The sequence below is a fragment of the Pelophylax lessonae genome (assembly GCF_965119305.1).
Source record: "Pelophylax lessonae genome assembly, chromosome: 4".
NCBI lineage: Eukaryota > Metazoa > Chordata > Amphibia > Anura > Ranidae > Pelophylax > Pelophylax lessonae.
This window is the reverse complement of record NC_138771.1, coordinates 143,781,727-143,803,587: the sequence shown is the minus strand read 5'-3', so window position 1 is coordinate 143,803,587 and position 21,861 is coordinate 143,781,727. Positions and strand designations below refer to the sequence as shown.

Below are 21,861 nucleotides of genomic sequence, written 5' to 3'. Positions count from 1 at the left end.
GAACATGTACTATGCTCCAAGGGGGAACTTTTCCTTTAAGCACAAGATTCATGTCAGGAGGCTTAATTATAATGAACTCACAGAATGTACAGAATATACCCCTTTGCAGAGCCGGGGCAATTAACTTAGGCTGGTGTGTGCAAATACTCTGCCCTCTATTTCGAAAGATTGGAGCCAACTGAAATCTTCTGTTTTTCTGCTGCCACTTAAAATGGACCTGAACTCAAAAAGTGAAGATATGCTATCTTATAGAGATAATCTAGAAACGTTCATTGTGCCTAAGCAGTACCGTGAAAATGTAACTTTTGTCATAAATGTCTCCTAAAAAATACAGTACACTTCCTGCACAGGGACATTCCGATTTTCTAACATCATATAACCACTGTATATCTGTATAGTGAAATCATTTAGGGCACTGTGCTTGTGACTATTCATCTATCAAAAATTTGTATTAAATTTGGTGATATCACTACTGTTCTGCTCACTGTTTTACGAGCTGGAGGGAAAGCTGTTCCTGAGAAACTGCAGTACAAAGATCCCCGTGTTTCTACTTCATTTATCTGTGCTTTATTCTTAACCACTTCAGACCCGGAAGGTTTACCCCCTTCATGACCAGACCATTTTTTGAGATACACCACTGCGTTATTTTAACTGACAATTGCACTGACGTGCGCCGCTGTACCCGAATATAATTTTTATCCTTTTTTCCCACAAATAGAGCTTTCTTTTGGTGGTAGTTGATCAACTCTGCGCTATAAAATTGACAATTTTGAAAAAACAAACAATATTTTTTTTTACTTTCTGCTATAAAACACATCCAATAAAAAAAATTTAAAAAAATCTAATTTATTCACCAATTTAGGCCAATATGTATTCTGCTACATATTTTTGGTATAAAAAAATCCCAATAAGCGTATATTGATTGGTTTGCGCAAAAGTTATAGTGTCTACAAAACGATTGGATATTTTTATAGAATTTAGATTTTTTTTTTCTTTACTAGTAATGGCGGCGATCAGCGTTTTTTAGCGGGACTGTGACATTGCGGCGGACAAATTGGACACCAAACTGACACTTTTGACACTTTTTTGGGAAACAGTGACACTAATACAGTGATCAGTGCTAACAAAATGCACTCTCACTGTACTAATGACACTGGCAGGGTAGGGGTTAACATCAGGGGGATCAAAGGGTTAAGTGTGCTCCTAGGGAGTGCTTTCTAACCGTGTGTGGGGTGGTCTAACTGGAGGAAGACAGGGAACCCTGTTTCTTATATAGGAAGACCGCCGTTCTGCCTCTCCTGTGAACGATCGGCAGGTCCCAGCAGACATCGCATCCACCGGACCTGCTGATCAGCTTCCGCTGTGTCCAATCACAGTGGGAGTGGGTCGCTGGCGCCATGCGTGCATGCCCCAGACCCTGTACACACAAACATATACAGGTACGCAATTTTGCGCAGGAGGGCTGCCCTGCCACAGTACTGTACATCTGTGTGGGTAGTCCTTAAGTGGCTAAACATACCAACACAATCTATCAACTATTTAGTCACCAGCAGGGAATCTTCAATGTGAAGCCATGCCCTATCGCTATTAAGATGGCCACCTCCACACAGAGACACAGTGCTGTGATAAGTCAGTAATGGGAAAAGATCAGACCACTGGCAATACTGGCGACGGGTCCTTTGCCCTTTTTTTTTTTTTTTTCTTTAGGTACAACTTCCACAGTTTGGTTTCTTTTTAAAAAAAAACCCACCTTTGCTGGAATATCCCACTGTAATCTGTATGGTGGAGGTAATGAGAGTCCAGGATCTCCATGGCAGTTCCCATCCTCTGTGTAACCCAGTTCAAAGCAATCAGTGGCCAGCATAAACTATGGAAGAAACAGACACAACATTATATGTATGACATGCATGTTGAAATTGAATATACAATAAACTAAAATACGAATTAGGCAATATAAAACAGATTCTAAATGGCAGGGTGTAAAAGAAGAGGTGAGAAGGAGAACAAAAAAGAATAGTGTCATGAAACTTGACAAACTGGTTCGAGATGTTTATGTTGCTGAAACAATGAAAGCATTCTACAGTCAAATGAACATAGCACATAGTGTATGTCTACGAAAGATATAAAGGTTTAAAGTGCTGTAGATGTAAAGTCAAAGCTTTTTTTTTTTTTTTTATGTATTTAAGTGTTAGAATCCCTGTGTGGTCTTCAACCCCTTCCGGAACGCTTACGCCATATTTTCTGCGGCAGGTTGGCTCTTACAGGCAAAACGACGTAGATCTACGTCGGTCGCCTGGGAGGAGCTAGGGGCGAGTGCGTGCCGCCAGCGGTGCACTCCCGCCCCCGATCGTCAGTGGGGAAGCCGATGCGTGTGTCAGGCGGCTCGATTGTTTCAATGTCCTGATGGGACAAAAACTACCAGGAATTTAACAGTCCCTTCTCTATTTAAAACCAAAAAAAGGTTTAACAACAATATTACTGAGGCTCCGTTCACATGTTGGTGTTCCGGATTGCAAGCAGAATCGCGGCGATTCTGCCTGTGATCCCGAATCACGGCAAATCATGGGATGCCTGTGCAATTCATGACACTACCCCAATAGAATCGCGGGACGCCTCTTACCCAAAAGAAGAACAAGAACGTGATTTGCTTGATTTTACCATGATTCATCAGGTGACAATCGAGGCAAAATCACGCCACGTTTGGCGTGCCATTGGAAGTGATAGGAATTGCACGGGCATCCCGCGATTCAGGATCGTAGACAGATTGACACCAATATGTGTACGGAGCCTGAAACACTATATCCTGCAGCAACTAGTAAAATATTAAGAAAATCCCTAGCCAAAAATTTAGCATGTTTCTGACCCTCATTTCCTCTATTAGGCCTGTCGTTTCTGACATTTCTCTCAAGCATTACATATATTGAACGTTATGTGTGGCCGTGGTGATGTCGGGGGCTGCATTCAAGGCCTTCTTTGGCTCATAAGTTGACAACCAATGGTGTACATCTTAAAAAGTGCAGATTACAGTGAGAAGTATACACGGTCAATTCAGATATCATATCATCTTTGTTTATACAGTAATACCTTGGTTTGCGAGCATAATTCGTTCCAGCAGCATGCTTGTAATCCAAAGCACTCGTATATCAAAGCAAATTTTTCCATAAGAAATAATGGAAACTCAGATGATTCATTCCACAACCATTTATTGGTATAGATAAAGATATGCTGCTATCATATCTAAAGTATAGTACTGTACAGTATAAGCATGCCACCCCCTCTGTTAAATAACATTATGTGTCCCTGTGTCTGTACTGTATATAAAAGATGCTGATTTTTACTGTATCAGAGCATCTCCTGGCGCTCACGTGACTCCTCGGCTCTCTGCTTCTCTCCTCCCCTCCTCCCCGAATGATGTCAGTGGGAGTGCTTGGCCCCGCCCACCGGGGAAAGCAGAGAGAAGAGGAGTTACGTGAGCGCCGAGAGAAACTCTGATACAGTAGAAAAGCATTTTGTATATACAGTTCAGGCACAGGGACACATAATGTTATGTAACAGAGGGGATGGCATGCTTATACTGTACTAAACCACTTTAACATTGTGATGAGTGTAATACTGCTCGTATATCAAGACAGTGCTTGCAGATCAGTCAAAACTTTTTAAAAAATGTTGCTCGTCTTTCAAAACGCTCATAAACCAGGTTTCTCCCAAACCAAGGTATTACTGTATAGACCTGAGTACATCAACTACAGTATGTTAATACCTCCCACAGGTGTCCAATGATCGGAGCGTCAGCCCAGGAATGCTCAGCATTGAGACCCAGTCTCCCGTTACTGAACACAACCATACTAAAGGATTTATCAAACCACCTGTAATGAAGTAAAGGGGGAAGAAACTCAGCAGCTGAAGAAGGCAGCATTAAGTACTATTTACAGTCAGTGTCTTGTCCCATAGTCATTTGCATGTATGCATAGGCATATCATATTTAGTAAAACACACAGAATTGCAACCTTTATGTATAATAACGAGGTGTCCTTAGAATGCATTCTTAGCTGGTTAGTGTCATTTAAAAAAAATTAGATCAATAAAATATTTCTCTCCAAAAGCACTTTAAATAAAGGCTTATATATTTAAATACACTATATTACCAAGTATTGGGACGCCTGCCTTTACAAACACACAAAATTTAATGGCATCCCAGTCTTAGTCCATAGGGTTCAATGTTGAGTTGGCCCACCCTTTGCAGCTACAAGAGCTTCAAATCTTCTGTGAAGACTGTCCACAAGGTTTAGGAGTGTGTCTGTTTGAGCATTCTTCTAGAGGCACATTTGTGAGGTAAGGCACTGATGTTGGAGAGAAGGCCTGGCTCACACTCTCCGCTCTAATTCGTCCCAAAGGTGTTCTATATGGTTGAGGTAAGGACTCTTTGCAGGCCAGTCAACTTCCTCCACCCCAAACTTGCTCATACATGTCTTTATGGACCTTGCTTTGTGCACTGGTCCAAATCATTTGGTGGAGGGGGATTATGATGTGGGGTTGTTTTTAAGGGGTTGGACTTAGTTCCAGTGAAGGGAACTCTTAAGGCGTCAGCATACCAAGACATTTTGGGCAATTTCATGCTCCCAACTTTGTGGGAACAGTTTGGGATTGTTCCTTCCTGTTCCAACATGACTGTGCACCAGTGCACAAAGCAAGGTCCATAAAGACAGTGAGTTTGGGGTGGAAGAACTTGACTGGCCTGCACAAAGTCCGGACCTCAACCCGATAGAACACCTTTGGGATGAATTAGAGCGGAGACTGCGAGCCAGGCCTTCTGTCCAACATCAGTGCCTGTCCTCACAAATGCGTTGTGAAAGAATGGTCAAACATTCCAACAGACACACTCGTAAACCTTGTGGACAGCCTTCCCAGAAGAGTTGAAGCTGTTATAGCTGCAAAGGGTGGGCCAACTCAATATTGAACCCTACGGATTAGGACTGGGATGCCATTAAAGTTCATGTGTGTGTAAAGGCAGACGTTCCAAAACTTTTGGTAATATAGTTTAGATTAGTTCATTTTTTCAATGATGTATCAACTACAATAAAATCTATACTGCACCCTCTAATGAGGATTTTTCTATAGCATCGGACTGAAATTCAAGTACTAACCGAGAAATAGCGTGAAATGATTAAATACTTTTTATAATATATTGCATTGTACCTACTATAAATACATAATAGTGAAAAGCACTAATTGTTTAAAGATATACAGTACAGTATTTAGGACAATGGTTAGGCAGTAATAGAAGGATAAAACCAGGTCACAGCAGATACTAATAGCCTTATAAGTACAAATTAGGCAGAAACGACATGCCATATATATATATATGATATTTTGCCTTCGTTACCTGTTGTAGCAATTCCCATGAAGCAAAGATTTAGCATATACACTGAGAGAGTTCTTATCCTCCGCTTGGTATCCTAAGGCATCAGGGTCCAGGCAAAGAAAGAAGACACCCTTTTCAATGCAGCTCAGGGAAACCCGATTCACACCGTTATTGAAGAACTGTGAGCGAGCCTTAGCCCAGGAGAATCTGTTATGTCATTTGAAAACAAAAAAGGAAAAGTTTTAACAAGTGGTAAGTGTATAAAGCAAGGAAAGAAAGAGGGGGACAAGCAGAAAGGGAAACGTTATATGTATATTATATATCCATATTCTGCCCATGCCTATGAGTCTTCCTAGTCTTTTCCCCTTTTCCCTGATCTCACCGGTCCCCAGCTGTGAGCGCTGCCAGTTTATCCTCGCCTGGTTGTGGTGGGCTTGGATCATCAAGAATGCGTTGAATTTGTGTTTGCAACTGGCGTGGGCTAAGCAGGGTCCTGTCATCATATAGGCATAGCCTGTAGAAGCGGCCCTTGTGGTACACACATATATGTCGACTTTCTACCAGATGCTGAAGGAAGTCTGCAGAGAAAAAAATATATACATTGGATTGTGTGATGATTATTCATATGAATAAATGATAGTTAGAATTAAAATGGCTGCTGTGCTAATATACAGAGAAGGCAACTACTGTGTATTCACATATTATTGTCTGAGGTTTAATCATCTTATGTTGTTTTTCAGTGATAATAGTCAGGGCTGCTGTTAGAAACCACGGGGCCCCATACAGACAACCTGACATGGGGTCCCATGCAGACAACCTGACACCGACATGGGGTCCCATGCAGACAACCTGACACGGGGGCCCCATGCAGATAACCTGACACCGACATGGGGTCCCATGCAGATAACTTGACACGGGGGGCCCCATGCGGACAACCTGACACGGGGCCCCATACAGAAAACCTGACACCGACATGGGGTCCCATGAGGACAACCTGACCCGGGGCCCCATGCAGACAACCTGACACGGGGCCACATACAGACAACCTGACACGGGGCCACATGCAGACAACCTGACACAAGGGTCCCATACAAACAACCTGACACAGGGCCCCATACAGTAAACCTGACATGGGGCCCCATACAGAAAACCTGACATGGGGGCCCACATGCAGACAATCTGACACAAGGCCCCCCATATAGACAACCTGACACAGGGCCCCATGCAGACAACCTGACACAGGGCCCCATGCAAACAACCTGACACAGGGCCCCATGCAGACAACATGACACAGGGCCCCATGCAGACAACATGACACAGGGCCCCATGCAAACAACCTGACATGGGACCCCATGCAGAAAACCTGACACGGGGCCCCATGCAGACCACCTGACACGGGGCCCCATGCAGACAACCTGACATGGGACCCCATGCAGACAACCTGACCCAGGGCCCTATGCAGACAACCTGACACGGGGCCCCATGCAGACAACCTGACACAGGGCCCCATGCAGAAAACCTGACACGAGGGCCCCATGCAGACAACCTGACAGGGGGCCCCATGCAGACAACCTGACAGGGGGCCCCATACAGACAACCTGACAGGGGGCCCCATACAGACAACCTGACAGGGGGCCCCAAACAGACAACCTGACTGTTGACTAGTACCGGTGGCAGATATTACTTCAAACTGGGGGGTGGGGGGGATAGCGGCATTTGGGAATCTATAACCCCCCCCCCTTTTTTTTCGGTTCTCTTTTGTTTTCTCCTGGTCTTCCTTCCACTCTCTTTTGGCTTCTTTCTCTCCCCCCCTTTTCTTCTCCTTTCATTGCCTATATATTATATTCCCTTTGGTGCTTTATGGATGCCATACCCCATGGCTTTTGTCATTTTGATAGTAGATTGTATCAATATGTGGAGACATATTCCTACTTAGCTCCTACTATTACAATTGGTATTATACACTCGCCGGCCACTTTATAAGGTACACTTTGCTAGTAACAGGTTGGACCCCCTTTTGCCTTCAGAACTGCCTTTGTGGCACAGATTCAACAAGCTGTTGGAAACATTCCTCAGAGATTTTGGTCCATATTGACATGATAGCATCACGCAGTTGCTGCAGATTTGTCAGGTGCACATCCATGAAGCAAATCTCCCGTTCCATCACATCCCAAAGGTGCTCTATTGGATTGAGATCTGGTAACTGTGGAGGCCATTGGAGTACAGTGACATCATTGTTAAGTTCAAGAAACAAGTTTGAGGTGATTCGAGCTTTGTGACATGGTGCATTATCCTGCTGGAAGGAGCCATCAGAAGATGGGTACACTGTAGTCAAAGGGATGGACATGGTCAGCAATAATACTCAGGTAGGCCGTGGCGGTTAAACAATGCTCAATTTGTACTAAGAGGCCCAAAGTGTGCCAAGAAAGTATCCTCCACATCATTACACCAACCTGAACCATTGATACAAGGCAGGATGGATCCATGCTTTCATGTTGTTTACGCCAAATTCTGACCCTACCATCTGAATGTCGCAGCTGACGTCGAGACTCATCAGACCACGCAACATTTTTCCAAACTTCTTTTGTACAATTTTGAGAGCCTGTGCGAATTGTAACCTCAGTTTCCTGTTATTAGCTGACAGGAGTGGCACCCGTTGTGGTCTTCTCTTCTTGTAGCACATCTGCTTCAATTTTAGATGTGTTCTAATGAGTGGTTATTTGAGTTACTGTTGCCTTTCTATCATCTCAAACCTGTCTGCCCATTCTCCTCTGACCTCGGACATCAACAAGGCATTTTCCTCCATACAACTACCACTCACTGGATAGATTCTCTTTTTTTTCGGACCATTCTCTGTAAACCCTAGAGATGGTTGTATGTGAAAATCCCAGCAGATCAGCAGTTTTTGAAATACTCAGACCAGCTCGTTTGGCACCATCAACTATTCCATGTTCAAAGTCATCTAAATTCCTGTTTCTTTCCCATTCTGATGCTCGGCTTGAACTTCAGCAAGTCATCTTCACCATATCTAGATGCCTAAATGCATTGAGTTGCTGCCATGTGATTGGCTGATTAGCAATTTGTGTTACCAAGCAATTGAACAGGTGTACCCAATAAAGTGGCCAGTGAGTGTAAGTTTCTGTATCCACACCACGAATACCCATTGTCCCTTTCCTTTGTATAAGTTGGCCAATTGGAAGTCCCATAGATGCATACATACTTTGGTCCCTTGCTGAAGTTTGGGAAATCTTACACACTGAAATGGCTTTCTTTTGGTGCTATCAGATATTTTGTTTCCCTACATGTGCTGTTTCTGCTTTGTCATTTGCCTATTACATTTTTCACTTGCCGTTAAATCGCACCCTATTAGATGGGGAACCGGCAAAGTGTACTTGTTATTCTGTTTGTAGCATTTTCCATCTTCAATAAAGTATTTTATGGAGAAACAAAAAGTGTGTGTAAGCACATGTTTGTTTGAAATCAGTGGCTTACAAAGTTTTGAACAAAAGATATGAATGACAACACCTTTAAAAAAAATTTAGCAAAAGCAGCTCCTATATTTCTTTACTTGCAAGTTCCCTTTTAAAGAGCTTCCCTTGCCCTGGATGGCAGGGTGCTTGGACAATCACACTGGATTTGCCAACTGAAAACGAATGATGGAATGAAATGATCTTCTGCTATATTTCATTTGTACTGCTCCATAACACACTCACCAGTCTCCACTCCTGGAATCCGTGTAGTGTTAAACATTCTCTCCATCTGATAGGCGCACATGGGGACAATGCCAAGAGCCATGACCTGGTCACAAAGGAATCAACATTAGCAGAATAAATTATACCGTTTCCATGCAATGGACTATAGAGGAATATGGGAGAGTGTGATTTGTGGGCAGCTGCTGTCACCAAGTAAGATACCCTTCAGGGTATATATACTAGTGATCGAACGATATCGGTTTTTCGTTGCAGATACCGATATTTTGGCCATTGCATATCGGTATCGGCTGATATTTGCCAATATTATCATACATTTAAAAAAAAAAAAATTATTTTTATCACTTGAAAGGTACTCTTGTGGAGGGATCTGGTGGTCTAAAAGACCCCAAAACCCTCCTCTGCACTTAAAACCTTTCAAAACGCCAAGTTTGGCTGTTTTGAATGCTGTCATTTATTTTTAATTTGGCGCCGAGTACCCAAAAGTGATGTCATGACATCACTTCCGGTTTTTTACATGGAGACCCGATCAGAGCCGAATGCGGCTTTGATCGGGTCTTCGACGGCCGTGCAGGCTGGTTGCCCGGGTCTCCTGGTGGGACGGGAGACCCGGGCGAGCCGCGGAAGGCAGTGGGAGTGGGGGTTGTCCCCTCCCGCTCCTTGTAATGACAGCCGAGTGGCTTCTCAACCGCATAGGTAGTCATTACAAGACAGCCGACCGTCGGCTATGGCATCACTCCGGTACAAGCACTTTCCCAAAATATCGGCAATATCACCTTGGTGGCCGATTCCAATATATCGGGGAAAGTACACATTGGCCCTCGATATATATCGGCTTTGCCGATAATTGATCGATCACTAATATATACATAAGAAAGGAAATTAGATGAATTATGGTGTAGCACTACCTAACCTCTCCTTCCTATTCTGTTTCCAATACTGTGGCTTTAAATTTTTTTTTTTTTAAAAGTGCATATAAATGTGCCATACTACAAAATACCTCATTTAAAATTCAAAAACAAATGCCAAAAGAAAAAAACAAAAGACAAAAAATATAGACCACATCAAAATGTGCCCTGTACATAAATATAATGAACATGTGCTAGAACTACAAAACCCCTTCCATATAAATAAATGCATACAATATCAGTAAAGTCTTTATTAGGTGAAAAAACAATATTTCATCAGTCTTTTAATGAGAAAGTCCAGGAAATAAGTGGAAAGTGAACTGTGCTCTTGCCGTGTAGCAAAGGAATAGTGCCACTCGTGCTCCCCCTCCAAAACTACACTCACCTTAACCTCTTGTAACCAAAAGGGTAACAATTCACATGTAAATAAATTGTCCTCTGATTTCCAGCTGTCTCCATGTCTTCACTGATGACAGGAGCGTGCATAACGCTATGGAAGATTCCATCCTTTGAATTTCACCTGCATGGTCCATTTGGAGGAGATGAGAAATTATTGGAGTGATCAGTGAAGACGTGGAGACAGCCGACACCATTTAAAGGATTTTTTGAGTGCTGATGTAGGTCACTTCTTAACAGTCATTGGCACATATGAAGCATATATATGGTATTCACATGAAAAGAGGGGGAGGTACATTGTAGTATTTTTTTTATATATATATATATATATATATATACACAATATTGGAAACAGAATAGGGAGGAGAGGTTAGGAAGCTCTGCAACATTAGCTAAATGTTTTTTTTTTATATGAAAAAGAATAGGGTTTTCAGGCAGGACCACTGATAAGGCAGTACAGCCATCCTTCCTGTACTGGGCCTGGGCCCTATCAGTTCAAAAGGGGGGCCCAGGCACCTGCTGAGCAGGAGGAAGGGTTGTACTGTCTTATTTCAGACACCAATCCTCTTCTGACTCCCCCTGCAGTGCTGCCAGCTTCTCCTCCTCTTTCTCTTTTTGCTGCACTGCAGAGGGATTGGTTCTAGCAAATGCGCCCCTTCCATCTGCTGTCCGGGACCCCTGTGTGCCCCTTTTCCCTACAGCACTGCCGACTTCCCTTCTCTCCTCTCCTGCCGACAGCTGCTTCAGGCACACAGGGGTATGTTTCAGGATGGAGAGTAGGGGAAGGGGCCAGTAAAATTATTGTTTATTGGCCCTTTCCTTTCCTGAATGAAAACAGTGAGCGGTCGGTACTAATCACTCCTGTGTCCATTTATCACTGAAGCATAGTAAACAGTGTTTACTATGCTTCAGTTTGTGAATGAGCAAGAAGCCTCAGAGTGCTTCTTATTCATTCATCTGTGCAGCTAAAGCTGCAGAGAATAGAACTGATAAATTTATGTCCTCAGTCACTTCCGGCCGGGAGGGAGGGGCGGCCCTGTCAGGTAGACTGTATAGGGCCCCGTGATTTCTAACAACAGCACTGTTTTCAGATGCTGAATTGTGTAAACAAAAAATACACTTTTATTTCATAGAAAATATAAAACCAAGCATATTTCTATCAACTAGATAACATTTTCACTACCCCTGCATGTCATGTTTGAAATTATCATCGTAATTTATATATTTTTTTTTCATTTAGGTGTAGGTATCTTCCCTCACTCTACTATCTATTGAACAAAGCTACGTTCTTTGCATATTGAATATAAGCTACACCCCAAGTAAGTGCCATGCTCCAGAAGCAATATTGTAGCTATTACAAATCTCCACAATTTAGTTTGTTAGGCATGGCTTAATATTATACACTTGATAGTGAATATCTCCTTGTCTTACTGGGCAGAGCATTATACATTACATGCTGTACAGCCACTAATGCATTGCTCACTAAATACACTCACAGGCGGTATCAGGCCTCTTTCAAGCTTTCTTCGGTATAGTAGCATTGCATGGATGGCATTTCCTGCCCTTGCTGCTGGGTTAGTGGTCGGACTCACGGTTAGAAAATCCTACAATGAAAATATAATCATGTCAGAAGTTTAGGATGGAAAGGGATGGAAAAAACATTGTACTAAATATTTGAACAATAAATAATGTAAAATACAATTAAAAAAAAATGACAGTCAACTTCACACACATACCCTGAAGTGTGAAAGGGGGCGCCTGTAGTTTGGGCCCTGAAGAGTCAGTGTACAGTGGGAAGTGCACAAGGTTAAGAGTTGCAGCAGCACAAATATCTACACAGAGCTATCTCACCCAGTGCAGGGCTGGAGGGAGCTGTTCAGTGACTTTTGAGCTAAAGCAGTGTCAGGAGTCAAGTACTCTACAGTCCTGGATCTTCTGAGTTACAGTCGAGGTTCCAGCACAGTTTAGTACTACAGTATCTTTAAGCGCCAGGAAGCGCTGTTCGGCATTCAGCTGGCGTCAGGACAGCGCCCACACGCATTTTTCTTCAAGTGTCCCAAAAGTGTACCTAGTTGAGCCAGAGGAGTATACTCATTCCCTTCTCCCATCCCCTAAATACAATAAAACTACACAAACCAAATATGCCGGAATGGTCAATGTCTCAGTTCTCACAATTGGGTTCACAAAAGTGTTGGAGGTGTCACTTGTAACAATGGCAGACCAACATCAGGCCCAAGGCCTGGAAAAACTGCTACATTTGGGGGCTCGTCCAGGATTTTGCCATTAGTTACTGGGCCAGTTGCCCCTGGCAACGGCAGAAAAAAAAGTCAGAAAAGTAAATTTTTGTGCCCAGAACAGTTGTTCAAGCTCCAGGTCAGGTGTGAGACTGCACCTGCGGGAGACAAAGAGAGTGGGATGAAGCTAGAAGCCCATATGGAAGGTTGCCTGTGGCAACGCAAATGTTCAAAGGAAACCTGTAACCTGATGAGGACTTTTCATATGGACTATGAGATGTACTCTGCTGTCAGAACATGGAGAGCAGGGGGAAAAAGTGTCCGAGTGCATGAGTGCTTCAACTGCTTAACAGAGAGGAGTCCCAGTGTGGGCAGTAAAGAGAAGAGGACGCCAGTGGTCCTAGTGAGGACAGTGAAGATGGAGACCGGGGGCATGGGAAGAGAGGTGCCAGGGGCTTGGTGTATGTGCATGCTATGTGGACTGATGTTGACCGTGCATTTGACAGCGGGACATTTATTCTATATAGCCATTGCACCGATACTGTGGAGATCGTAGTCGGCCATGCCGAGAGGGGCAGTGGGGCTAATCCCGGGAGCCAGTATGGAAGATAAAAATTGCACATGTATGGCGAGGAAGAGGACTTTCGACCGTGCGACTGACAGCGGGATATTACTCTTGCCGAGCAAAGAGGGCTTCAGTGAAGGAAGGCGCACTTGTGGCCCTTGTGCAATTGAGGAGGGTGGATGCATGTCTGGCAAGTGACATGATCCGTTTAGCAGCTACTTCCCTGAGGCTTATAGTGAAGAAGCATGGCGGGGAAAGAGTTACAGCACCGCGCGGGAAAGCGCGCCACAAACAGCTCTGCCTAGCAGGAGGAGTCATCGCCCAGTATGGCGAAGAGGTAGAGACAGCGGGATCATCTGGCCAATCAGGGGTGACTAAGGGGACCCTATTAATATCCCCTTCTTTGGGTGTGGCCGTGCAGGAGACACGTGTAGGAGAGAGGAGCATGTCGTTTGTGAGAGAGATGGAGAATGTGCCCACTACCATTGCCACCATGAGTGAAGATCCTGCAAAGCAGAACCGAGAGCAGATCCATCACCCCGACCCCCCCCCCCTAGTCTGGGATACCGGTATTCGGGTGGTGCCAGACGGCGGACTCGCGCTGTGCACAGGAGGCGGCTGGGAGTTCTTAGGAGCAGTATGTCCTCAGTGTGCCACTGTCACTTTGCAAGTACAAGCGTGGGTCCAATGTGGGCAATGTGGTCATCTGCTGCTCCAGGAAGAAAAGAGTGAGGGCCGTCTCAAAAGCTCTCTGTTATGTGGGAGCCAGGCCTTACTCAGGAAGTGACCAGGACTGTGTCTAGGTTCATCTGCGGAGCCGGGAGGGGCATGTTTAGTCTAATGCTGCAGCTGGAGGCCCTGTCAGCAGTCGGTGGGCCTGCACTTTATTGAAGGGGGACTCGGTCGCAGAGTTCTGTTGGGAGGGGATTCATGATCGCACCTGCAATTGGAATGTGTCCGGAGGGCCTTGCTACCTCAGCGGTCATGGCAGGATCCGCCCCCATCAGCATCCAGCAGCCTGATAAACCTACAGTGATTCCAGGCTAACCCTCCAGTGCTAGTAGTGAGGGAGAGAGGTGCCCTGTGTGCATTGATTCTCCATCTTTCCAGAACAGATATGGGTCAGTCGAGGAAGGGATTGATGATTGGGGGTCAGAAGCTGAGAGCCGCTCACTGGATCCCGAAGTGACTGTACCACTTGATCAAGAGGCTAAGGAAGCCAAAGAGAGAGGGGATCTGGCCCAGAAATTGGGGTTCTGCGATGCCTACGTTGAAAGGATCCCAGACCTCACCCCTCCAGGAAATATTGCTTGAGCCAGAGACCAAAATGTTGTCTATGAGCAAATGATACAAAGAGTATGCACCCCATTTTCTTCACGAGGAAGAGGTAACAGGAGGACTCTCCCCCGGTTATCCAGGATGCAGAGGTGGATACAAAAGAAAGTAGCGCTTGAATATGGGTATGACTACCCCTATGCCCCAAGAGAAGTGATGGTGATGGTGGAGAAGTTTCGGGACTTTTGGTGTGACAAGATGATTTGGGGCTTTCTTTGTCCCAAAGCCATACAGGGACTCCCAGAGGAAAAGCTTAAGGAAAAATTCAACAGTGTAAAGGCTCAGTGGAACTTTGGGCTCTCCATCTACATAGACCGAGTGGAGGTCCGTCGCCCAGATGGATCAAGGCATGTCTGGTCCATCAGAGTCAAAAACGAGCAAGGAGAATATGTTCAGATCCCTCACCCTGACTATTACATTTGAGGGCTGCAAATGTTCTGTCTCAAAGAGAAGATGTTCAAGAGAAAAAAAAACTGTGTTGGCCGGCTGGCCATCACAACTGACCAAGGAACTATAAATTTAATGCTGAGTTCACAAGTAGCAAGTGTTTAAGTTTATGTAGAGCCCTTGGGCCATCGGGCCAGGGTCTTTAGGAAGAAATGTTGCTGTGCCAGACCTCTTAGGGCCATCAGGCCCGGGTCTTCTGGGAAATTGTTGTTGTGCTAGATCCCTTGGGCCATCGGGCCAGGATCTCTGTGGATTACAAATAACTGTGTGGGATGTCATCCACAGTTCTGACAGATGAAGATGGTATTGCAAAGTTCAAGTGTATTCAAGAACTTTGGTGGGGGGTGCCCTGCAGGACCCCTGTGTTATTTCCTTGACTCAGCAGGACTGCAGGTCATATAGAACTGTGACTTGCCCTGCTTCCTAAAAGGAGTGTTTGGAAAGACAGCTAGAGGGTGCTGTGTTTCGCTTCATCAAAAAGGACTCTGCATAGGTAGCCAGTGATAGGGGACAGACTCTTACAGCCAAGGAGTGGACCCTGGCGAGTCAAGATGCTGGTTAGCAGAGGTAGTCAGGGAAGGGAGTGGAAAGGTCGCCCTTGGAGCTAAAAGGAGGGTCTTTCCATTCAACTGTCAAGATAGTTAGGCTTGCATTTTCCTTTGTATATGCAGTTGACTAACTTTTGCTTCCTTTATCTCTCTACAGGTGGGACCATCTTAGAGATAGTCAGTCAGGAAATTTGCATTGTATTTCTCTTTATTGTTCTTTACCAGACGAGTTTGTTTGGTGGGGGGTGAACCAGTTCTCATGCACCTTAAACTGTTTGTAAATTTGTACAGCAGAGTGTAAAGATCTATTTTTTCACTGTAACTTATTTGTACATTCGTTTTTCCCTTTTCCCCCTTTTCTAGGTTTGTGGGATACTCCTGATCTTTTGGCAGTATTTTTGATAGGAGGCAGTTGCCTCAGAGTCAGAGGAACCAGACTCATTTTGGTGTGGGGTAGATGTAGCCCCCTACAGGTAGGTAAAGTATAGTGGGCCTTGGCTGCTTAACAGCAGGACCATGATTTCAGCTAGACTGTCATGTCTCCCAGGTGAGGTTACTGAGAGGGGAGTCTCCCCACTGGCTCTGTGAGAGGATTCTCATAGGGCAGTGGAGGAAACCCAATCAATGGCTCAGTCTGGCTTGTATATACCCTAGAAGGCAGATTCTGCCGCAGAGGATTCTGGGAGTGGGTATATAAGTTTGAAGGGAACTAATGACGCAGCGTCTTGCAGCGGAATGCAGAGTCCCAGGAGGGAGAGTACGGCTGTCTCTCCTCCTGTCAGAGGAAGCGGGTTTCCCGGTGGCGGCCTGGGAATCCAAAGAGTGTGAAGCTGAGCTGCAGAGGGGATCCGGTGTGCCGAGAACCAGTGAAGAAAGAGAGGAGTCCAGTTTCAGGAAAGCCTACAAAGGTTGTGAGTACTGTGGACTGCCCCTGGGGGTCTGCCTAGTGTCAGAGGGGACCACTCCGGAGAAGGTTCTAGGGATCCAGGAGTCAGCTAGCTGTGAAAGGGGGTGCCTGGTCAGAGGACCCTGAAGTATTAGAGGGGATATCTAGGTAGAGGACAATGAAGTGTAAAAGGGGGTGCCTGTAGTCCGGGCCCTGAAGAGTCAGTGTACAGTGGGAAGTGTACAAGGTTAAGAGTTGCAGCAGCACAAGTATCTACTCAGAGCTACCTCACCCAGTGCAGGGCTGGAGGGAGCTGTTCAGTGACTTTTGAGCTAAAGCAGTGTCAGGAGTCAAGTGTTCTACAGTCCTGGATCTTCTGAGTTACAGTCGAGGTTCCAGCACAGTTTCAGTTCTACAGTATCTATAAGCGTCAGGAAGCGCTGGTCGGCATTCAGCTGTTGTCAGGACAACAGGCATTTTTCTTCAAGTGTCCCAAAAGTGTACCTAGTTGAGCCAGAGGAGTATCCCACTCATTCCCTTCTCCCATCCCCTAAATACAATAAAACAAAACAAACCAAAGATGCCGGAATGGTCATTGTCTCAGTTCTCACACCTGGGTTCACAAAAGTGTTGGAGGTGTCACCGGTAACAATGGCAGACCCACATCAGGCTCAAGGCCTGGAAAAACTGCTACACTTGTAAAACAACCTATTCAGTTTGTAATAGAAATGAAAGGCAAAACATTTGTGTAGATATAAAATAAAACGTTATAAATGCATTTTTTCCCCTTTTTTTTTAATAAGTCATCATATTCCCTATGTTTTCATCTGCATAAGAGCTGGGGAAGGAAAAGCTGCAGCACACTGAGCATTCCAGTGAATGGCTATACTGGGGTCGTGTCAGGACAAGTTTGATCAATAGAAGAGAGCAGGCTAAGTAACTAGCATAGCTAGAGAACTGGCCATGCTGGAAAGGATGTGCATCATTCTGGAGAGTCAAAGCACAGCTCTCTTACACATAGCAGCAGGCCATCTCCTCTGCTTCAAAATGTAGTAAATACATTAATTATACCAAAAATTTGAAATAAATTGTGCTAGTTTTTACATTAACATACATTGATAAGCTTATTTACATTGACCTTTTCTTTTTCATTTTTAATGTTTAACATGTAGCGGACCCCTGGAACCTCCTAGGGCCTAATGATGACCCTCAGAGGCAGAGAGGGCCTACATACCTCCTGTGGGTGTGGATTGTCAGGCATGGTGGGTAGTGATGCAGGTAAAAGAAATGATGGGCGCCAGTCACTTTTATGCTGAAGTAACAAAAGAGTTTATTTCTTCTCAACAGGACAAGAATAAACTGGGGGAGAGAGGGGTAGGGCTCAGGACACCCTTAGCGAACAGTCAATTAGGCAGACTCCGATTACAAAAAGACAGGTACTCAGACAGCGGTACAGTATAATGGCACTTTTCCACTGCAAGTACTGGCTCGACTCCACTCGGCCCTGCTTGGCTCTGTTGGTTTTCCACTGCATGGTACCGCATGGTACGGTGTTGGAACGGTTCAGTACGGTTTGCCTTTCCACTAAAGTAAAGTGGGTGGGATAAGAATGATTCTCTGACCAGTCAGTGGCTAGTAGTGACAAGCAGTCAAGGCTGCATTCAAAGGATTGTGGGATATGGTACCGGTATGGCCCTGTTGGAACCACAACTGAGGTGGTACTGTTTAAGCGAGCCGTACCGTTCGGTTCCATGTAGTGGAAAAGCGCTACCGTACCGAACCGTACCGAACCGTTCCAACACCGTACCATGCGGTACCAGCAGTGGAAAAGCACAAAAGTGAGCCGAACCGTTCGGTTCCATCCAGTGGAAAAGCGCCATAACAGACCTTGAGATTCATTCAGTAACCATAAAGCTTCAGATTGATCTAGGAGACAACTCCTCTCCACCATATTCAATCTCTTTTGTGGTCTGTACTGGCTGGACAGCTGTCTTCCATATGTAACAGGCAGATTACTCACACAGGTTACTGGATGTCTGTGGATGTTCTTTTCCATGTGGGTCGCTGGCTCTCCTCAGCAGAATCCCAGGCATGTGACTAGGCCCCAGTCTTCAGGCCTAGCCAACAGCAGCACAATAGCACACACCCTCCCCAAAGGGGGTCCGGGCGAGTAGAGAGCGATTATTGGACCTCCCCTCAGTTAAATACTCTCTCCCAGAATGCCGCAATGACAATGTAATTGGCTGAGAGAGACATGGACATTAACAGTTTGTTTAACTGTAATTCTCACTCTAGTGTCAGAGGCAACAGTGCCACCTACTGACGGAAGGGAGAAACGCAGTCAAACCCAGATTAAAAGAGGAAGTTCAATTGTCCACAGTATAATTATAGCCAAGCTAGTTACTGCCCAGCAAACTAAATTTCAATAGCAACCCTGCATTAAGACAAGGGTGCTACAAACATATTCTACACTCTTTGAAGCCAGTAGGATGGTAACTGTAGTAAGTATCAGGCAGAGGCATGAATCTCTTTTCAAAGCCTTGACTGGAAAAAAAGTCTTTACACAGAAATACAATGTCTGGTAATGTAAAGTCACCTAAAAAATGATTTACTTGTGGTGCTATTGTTACTTTTGAATTTAGATCAGTCAACCATGGAAAAAGTAAAAATGTTGATCTCACCATAGCATAATAGTTGCTGTTCACCATAATTGGTCCTCGGCCACGCAAGTAAATGTACTCTTCCCACCAGTCGCTGACCTGAAAAATAGCAATAAAAAATAACTATAGAATAAATGTTTACAGACTACATTATGTTATGATACATTCCATTATAACTCAAAGTTAACTTTTCCCCACTCTTTTCAAAACTTGAATAAGTTTTGGTGGAACATATACTTTAAATCAGTGTATAACACATACAGTAACTAGTATACCAAAAGCATAGGACTGTGCATAGGGTGTGCCTGGGCACACCTTAATCCCACTGTGCACAACACGCAGAGTGGCAGTGGGGTGCCGAGTGCTGGAACCCGCTCTGTATACCAGCACCCAGCACAGAAAGGAAGACTGCACTGTGGGCGGCAGGGCTTTTTATGATGTGGAACTTCTGCCACCTGCCTCTAGCATAGGCACACACAAAACCCTCCCTGCTCTGCATATACATATGAGGAGGAGCGTCGCGGGGTATCCATAAAGTCGCTCTAGCCTCACACCCGCAGCAATAACAGAAGCCCGTGCCAGCAGCCTGACCTTGCACGGTAAGACTTGCCATACATTATACAATTTGTATAATGTATGGCCATCTTATGTTGTAGATTCTCTTTTGTGGGGGAGAAGTTAGCTGTGGATAAAGAGCGGGGAAGGAAGAAGAGCTCTGTACTGGACAGGGAGTAGAAAATAGCATGAATCTCTCTGTGCTGCGGGTAAATTGTAAAATGTCGTAGCGCACTCTTAAACTCTGGACACTGTGCATAGTGCATTTACCCTGTACCTAGCTCACTCCTGAACTCTGCACCCTGTGCATAGCGCACGCCTAAACTCTGTGCATAACACACTCCCAAACAGTACACTCTGTATGTAGCATGCTTCTGAACCCAGCACTCTGTACATAGCGCACTCCTCAACCCTGCACTCTGTTCACAGAGCACACCTCAACCCTGCTCCTGTACATAGTATACTCCTGAACTCTTGCACTCTATGCGTAATGCACTTCTGAACACTGCACTCTGTATGTAGAACACGCCTCAAGCCCTGCACTCTATGTAATGCACTCATGAACCCTGCTCTCTGTACGATGCACATTTCTCAACTCTGTATGTATTGCACCCCTGAACACTGCACTTTATGCGTATTGCACTCAACCTTGAACCCTCATTATATTTAACAATGCCCTATTAAGACCCTCCCCCACAGTTAATGCAGTTTGGCCACACCTACCATTTTATGTGGCATAATGTCTTCCTTGGGGGGGTCTTAGTGATGTTGATGCTGAATGGTGCGGTGGGGGCATGGTTGAATTCCAACACCTATTCTCTGCCCTGGTGCATGAAGTTATCCCTGCCCCAGTACAAGCAATGTCCCTGCCAGGAAAGAGAGCCATGGGGGAGCCTGTGATCGTGTACTATAAGTGATCACAAAGGATGAGAGGGCTGTGATTAAGGAAAGGGTTAACATTCATTGCCATTACCATGGATGCAAGAGTGAGGGAGGAGGGTTAGGTTTCACTGCCACCGATCCTCCCCTCCCTTGAATTGGTGGTCATGGTAGTGAAATTTTAAACCCATTATGCCCCCTTTTGCATTTGTGGTCATGACATTAAAAGTTAACCCCCCCCCCCATCCCCCCCCCTCACTCACCACACACACTTTTTGTTGCCATCTCCCTGGTAGGGGCCCAGAGTGTAGTGGAAGCACTTGTGTGTGTCTGTGCGTGTTGGCTTGTGTATGTATATATGTGTGTGTATATATACAGTTTATGTATTTATATATCTATAGAAATACATACACACACACACACCCATGTGTGTTTGAGCTTTGGGGTGCATGCCCTAATGCAATAGGCTGTGCACAGCTATGATCAAAGGCCATAGGCAGTGCCATCAAATGTGCCTTTAGTAGAGATACAGTAAATGCAAATATTAGACTGTGAACCCCACGTACTTTGTAGAACTGACCATAAACTTAAGTGGGGTACACACTATAAGAAAATCGGGTGAACGATCGTCCGATTTTCCTAGTTGTTTCACAGCAATTCAGAACCGATGAAAATTCTTACGAACATTCTTGTACGACAAAGGCTTTTTTTTTTGTTTTTTATGGTTTCTGATCTTGCACAGTCTTTCTTTTCTGATTTTTCTTTTACAAAAACCTTACAAAAACGGTGCACATTAAACGAAAAATCATTCGTTTTTTACTGTACAAGAAACATTTTGGAGTTTGTCCCTTCGAGAATTTTCGTACAAAAATTCAGAATCGGCTGTCGAAAATTGTGTACACACTATACGAAAATCGTGCGAAAGTTCTTTGGACGAAAATGTTCACCCAATTTTCTTATAGTGTGTACGAGCCTTAAGAGCTACAATAAATTGCATTTACATTGTTAAGTGACCCTTTTCTTCTGACACATAATGCATCTGTTAAAATTTTACATAATATACCTGTACCAACAGTAATCAAAAACAGCGTTCTCAATAAGCCCTGGTTCACATTTGTGCGATCACGGAGAACGCATGTAATTCGGAGCGCACTGCTCCTAAATTACATGCGATCTCATGTGCGGTGCAAATTTCAGCCATACACTTTGTATGGCTGAATTCGCACCGCGTCCGCACTAAACACGCACCTGACCCTTTCTTTATCCGCAGCAGAATCGAATCGCATAGTGGTTCACACTAGTTCGATCTGATTCTGTGCGAACTTGCAGATCGCACTGCAATATGCGATCACAACTGGGGGTGTCGTTATCTTTTA

The 21,861-nt window shown here is 44.7% G+C and overlaps 1 protein-coding gene across 2 annotated transcripts in view; it reads right to left on the bottom strand.

The window, feature by feature from the left end:
• The window catches only part of CPT1B (carnitine palmitoyltransferase 1B), an 80,513-nt gene that overhangs the window by 24,995 nt on the left and 33,657 nt on the right, over positions 1–21,861 (bottom strand). For both annotated transcript variants that reach the window (XM_082255284.1, XM_082255285.1), the window contains exons 7-13: positions 19,073–19,150; positions 11,873–11,980; positions 9,076–9,160; positions 5,745–5,940; positions 5,384–5,569; positions 3,761–3,866; positions 1,751–1,867 (exon numbers count right to left, since the gene is read on the bottom strand). In XM_082255284.1, coding sequence (XP_082111410.1) covers positions 1,751–1,867; positions 3,761–3,866; positions 5,384–5,569; positions 5,745–5,940; positions 9,076–9,160; positions 11,873–11,980; positions 19,073–19,150 — 876 coding nt within the window. The remainder of the gene's footprint in view (positions 1–1,750; positions 1,868–3,760; positions 3,867–5,383; positions 5,570–5,744; positions 5,941–9,075; positions 9,161–11,872; positions 11,981–19,072; positions 19,151–21,861) is intronic.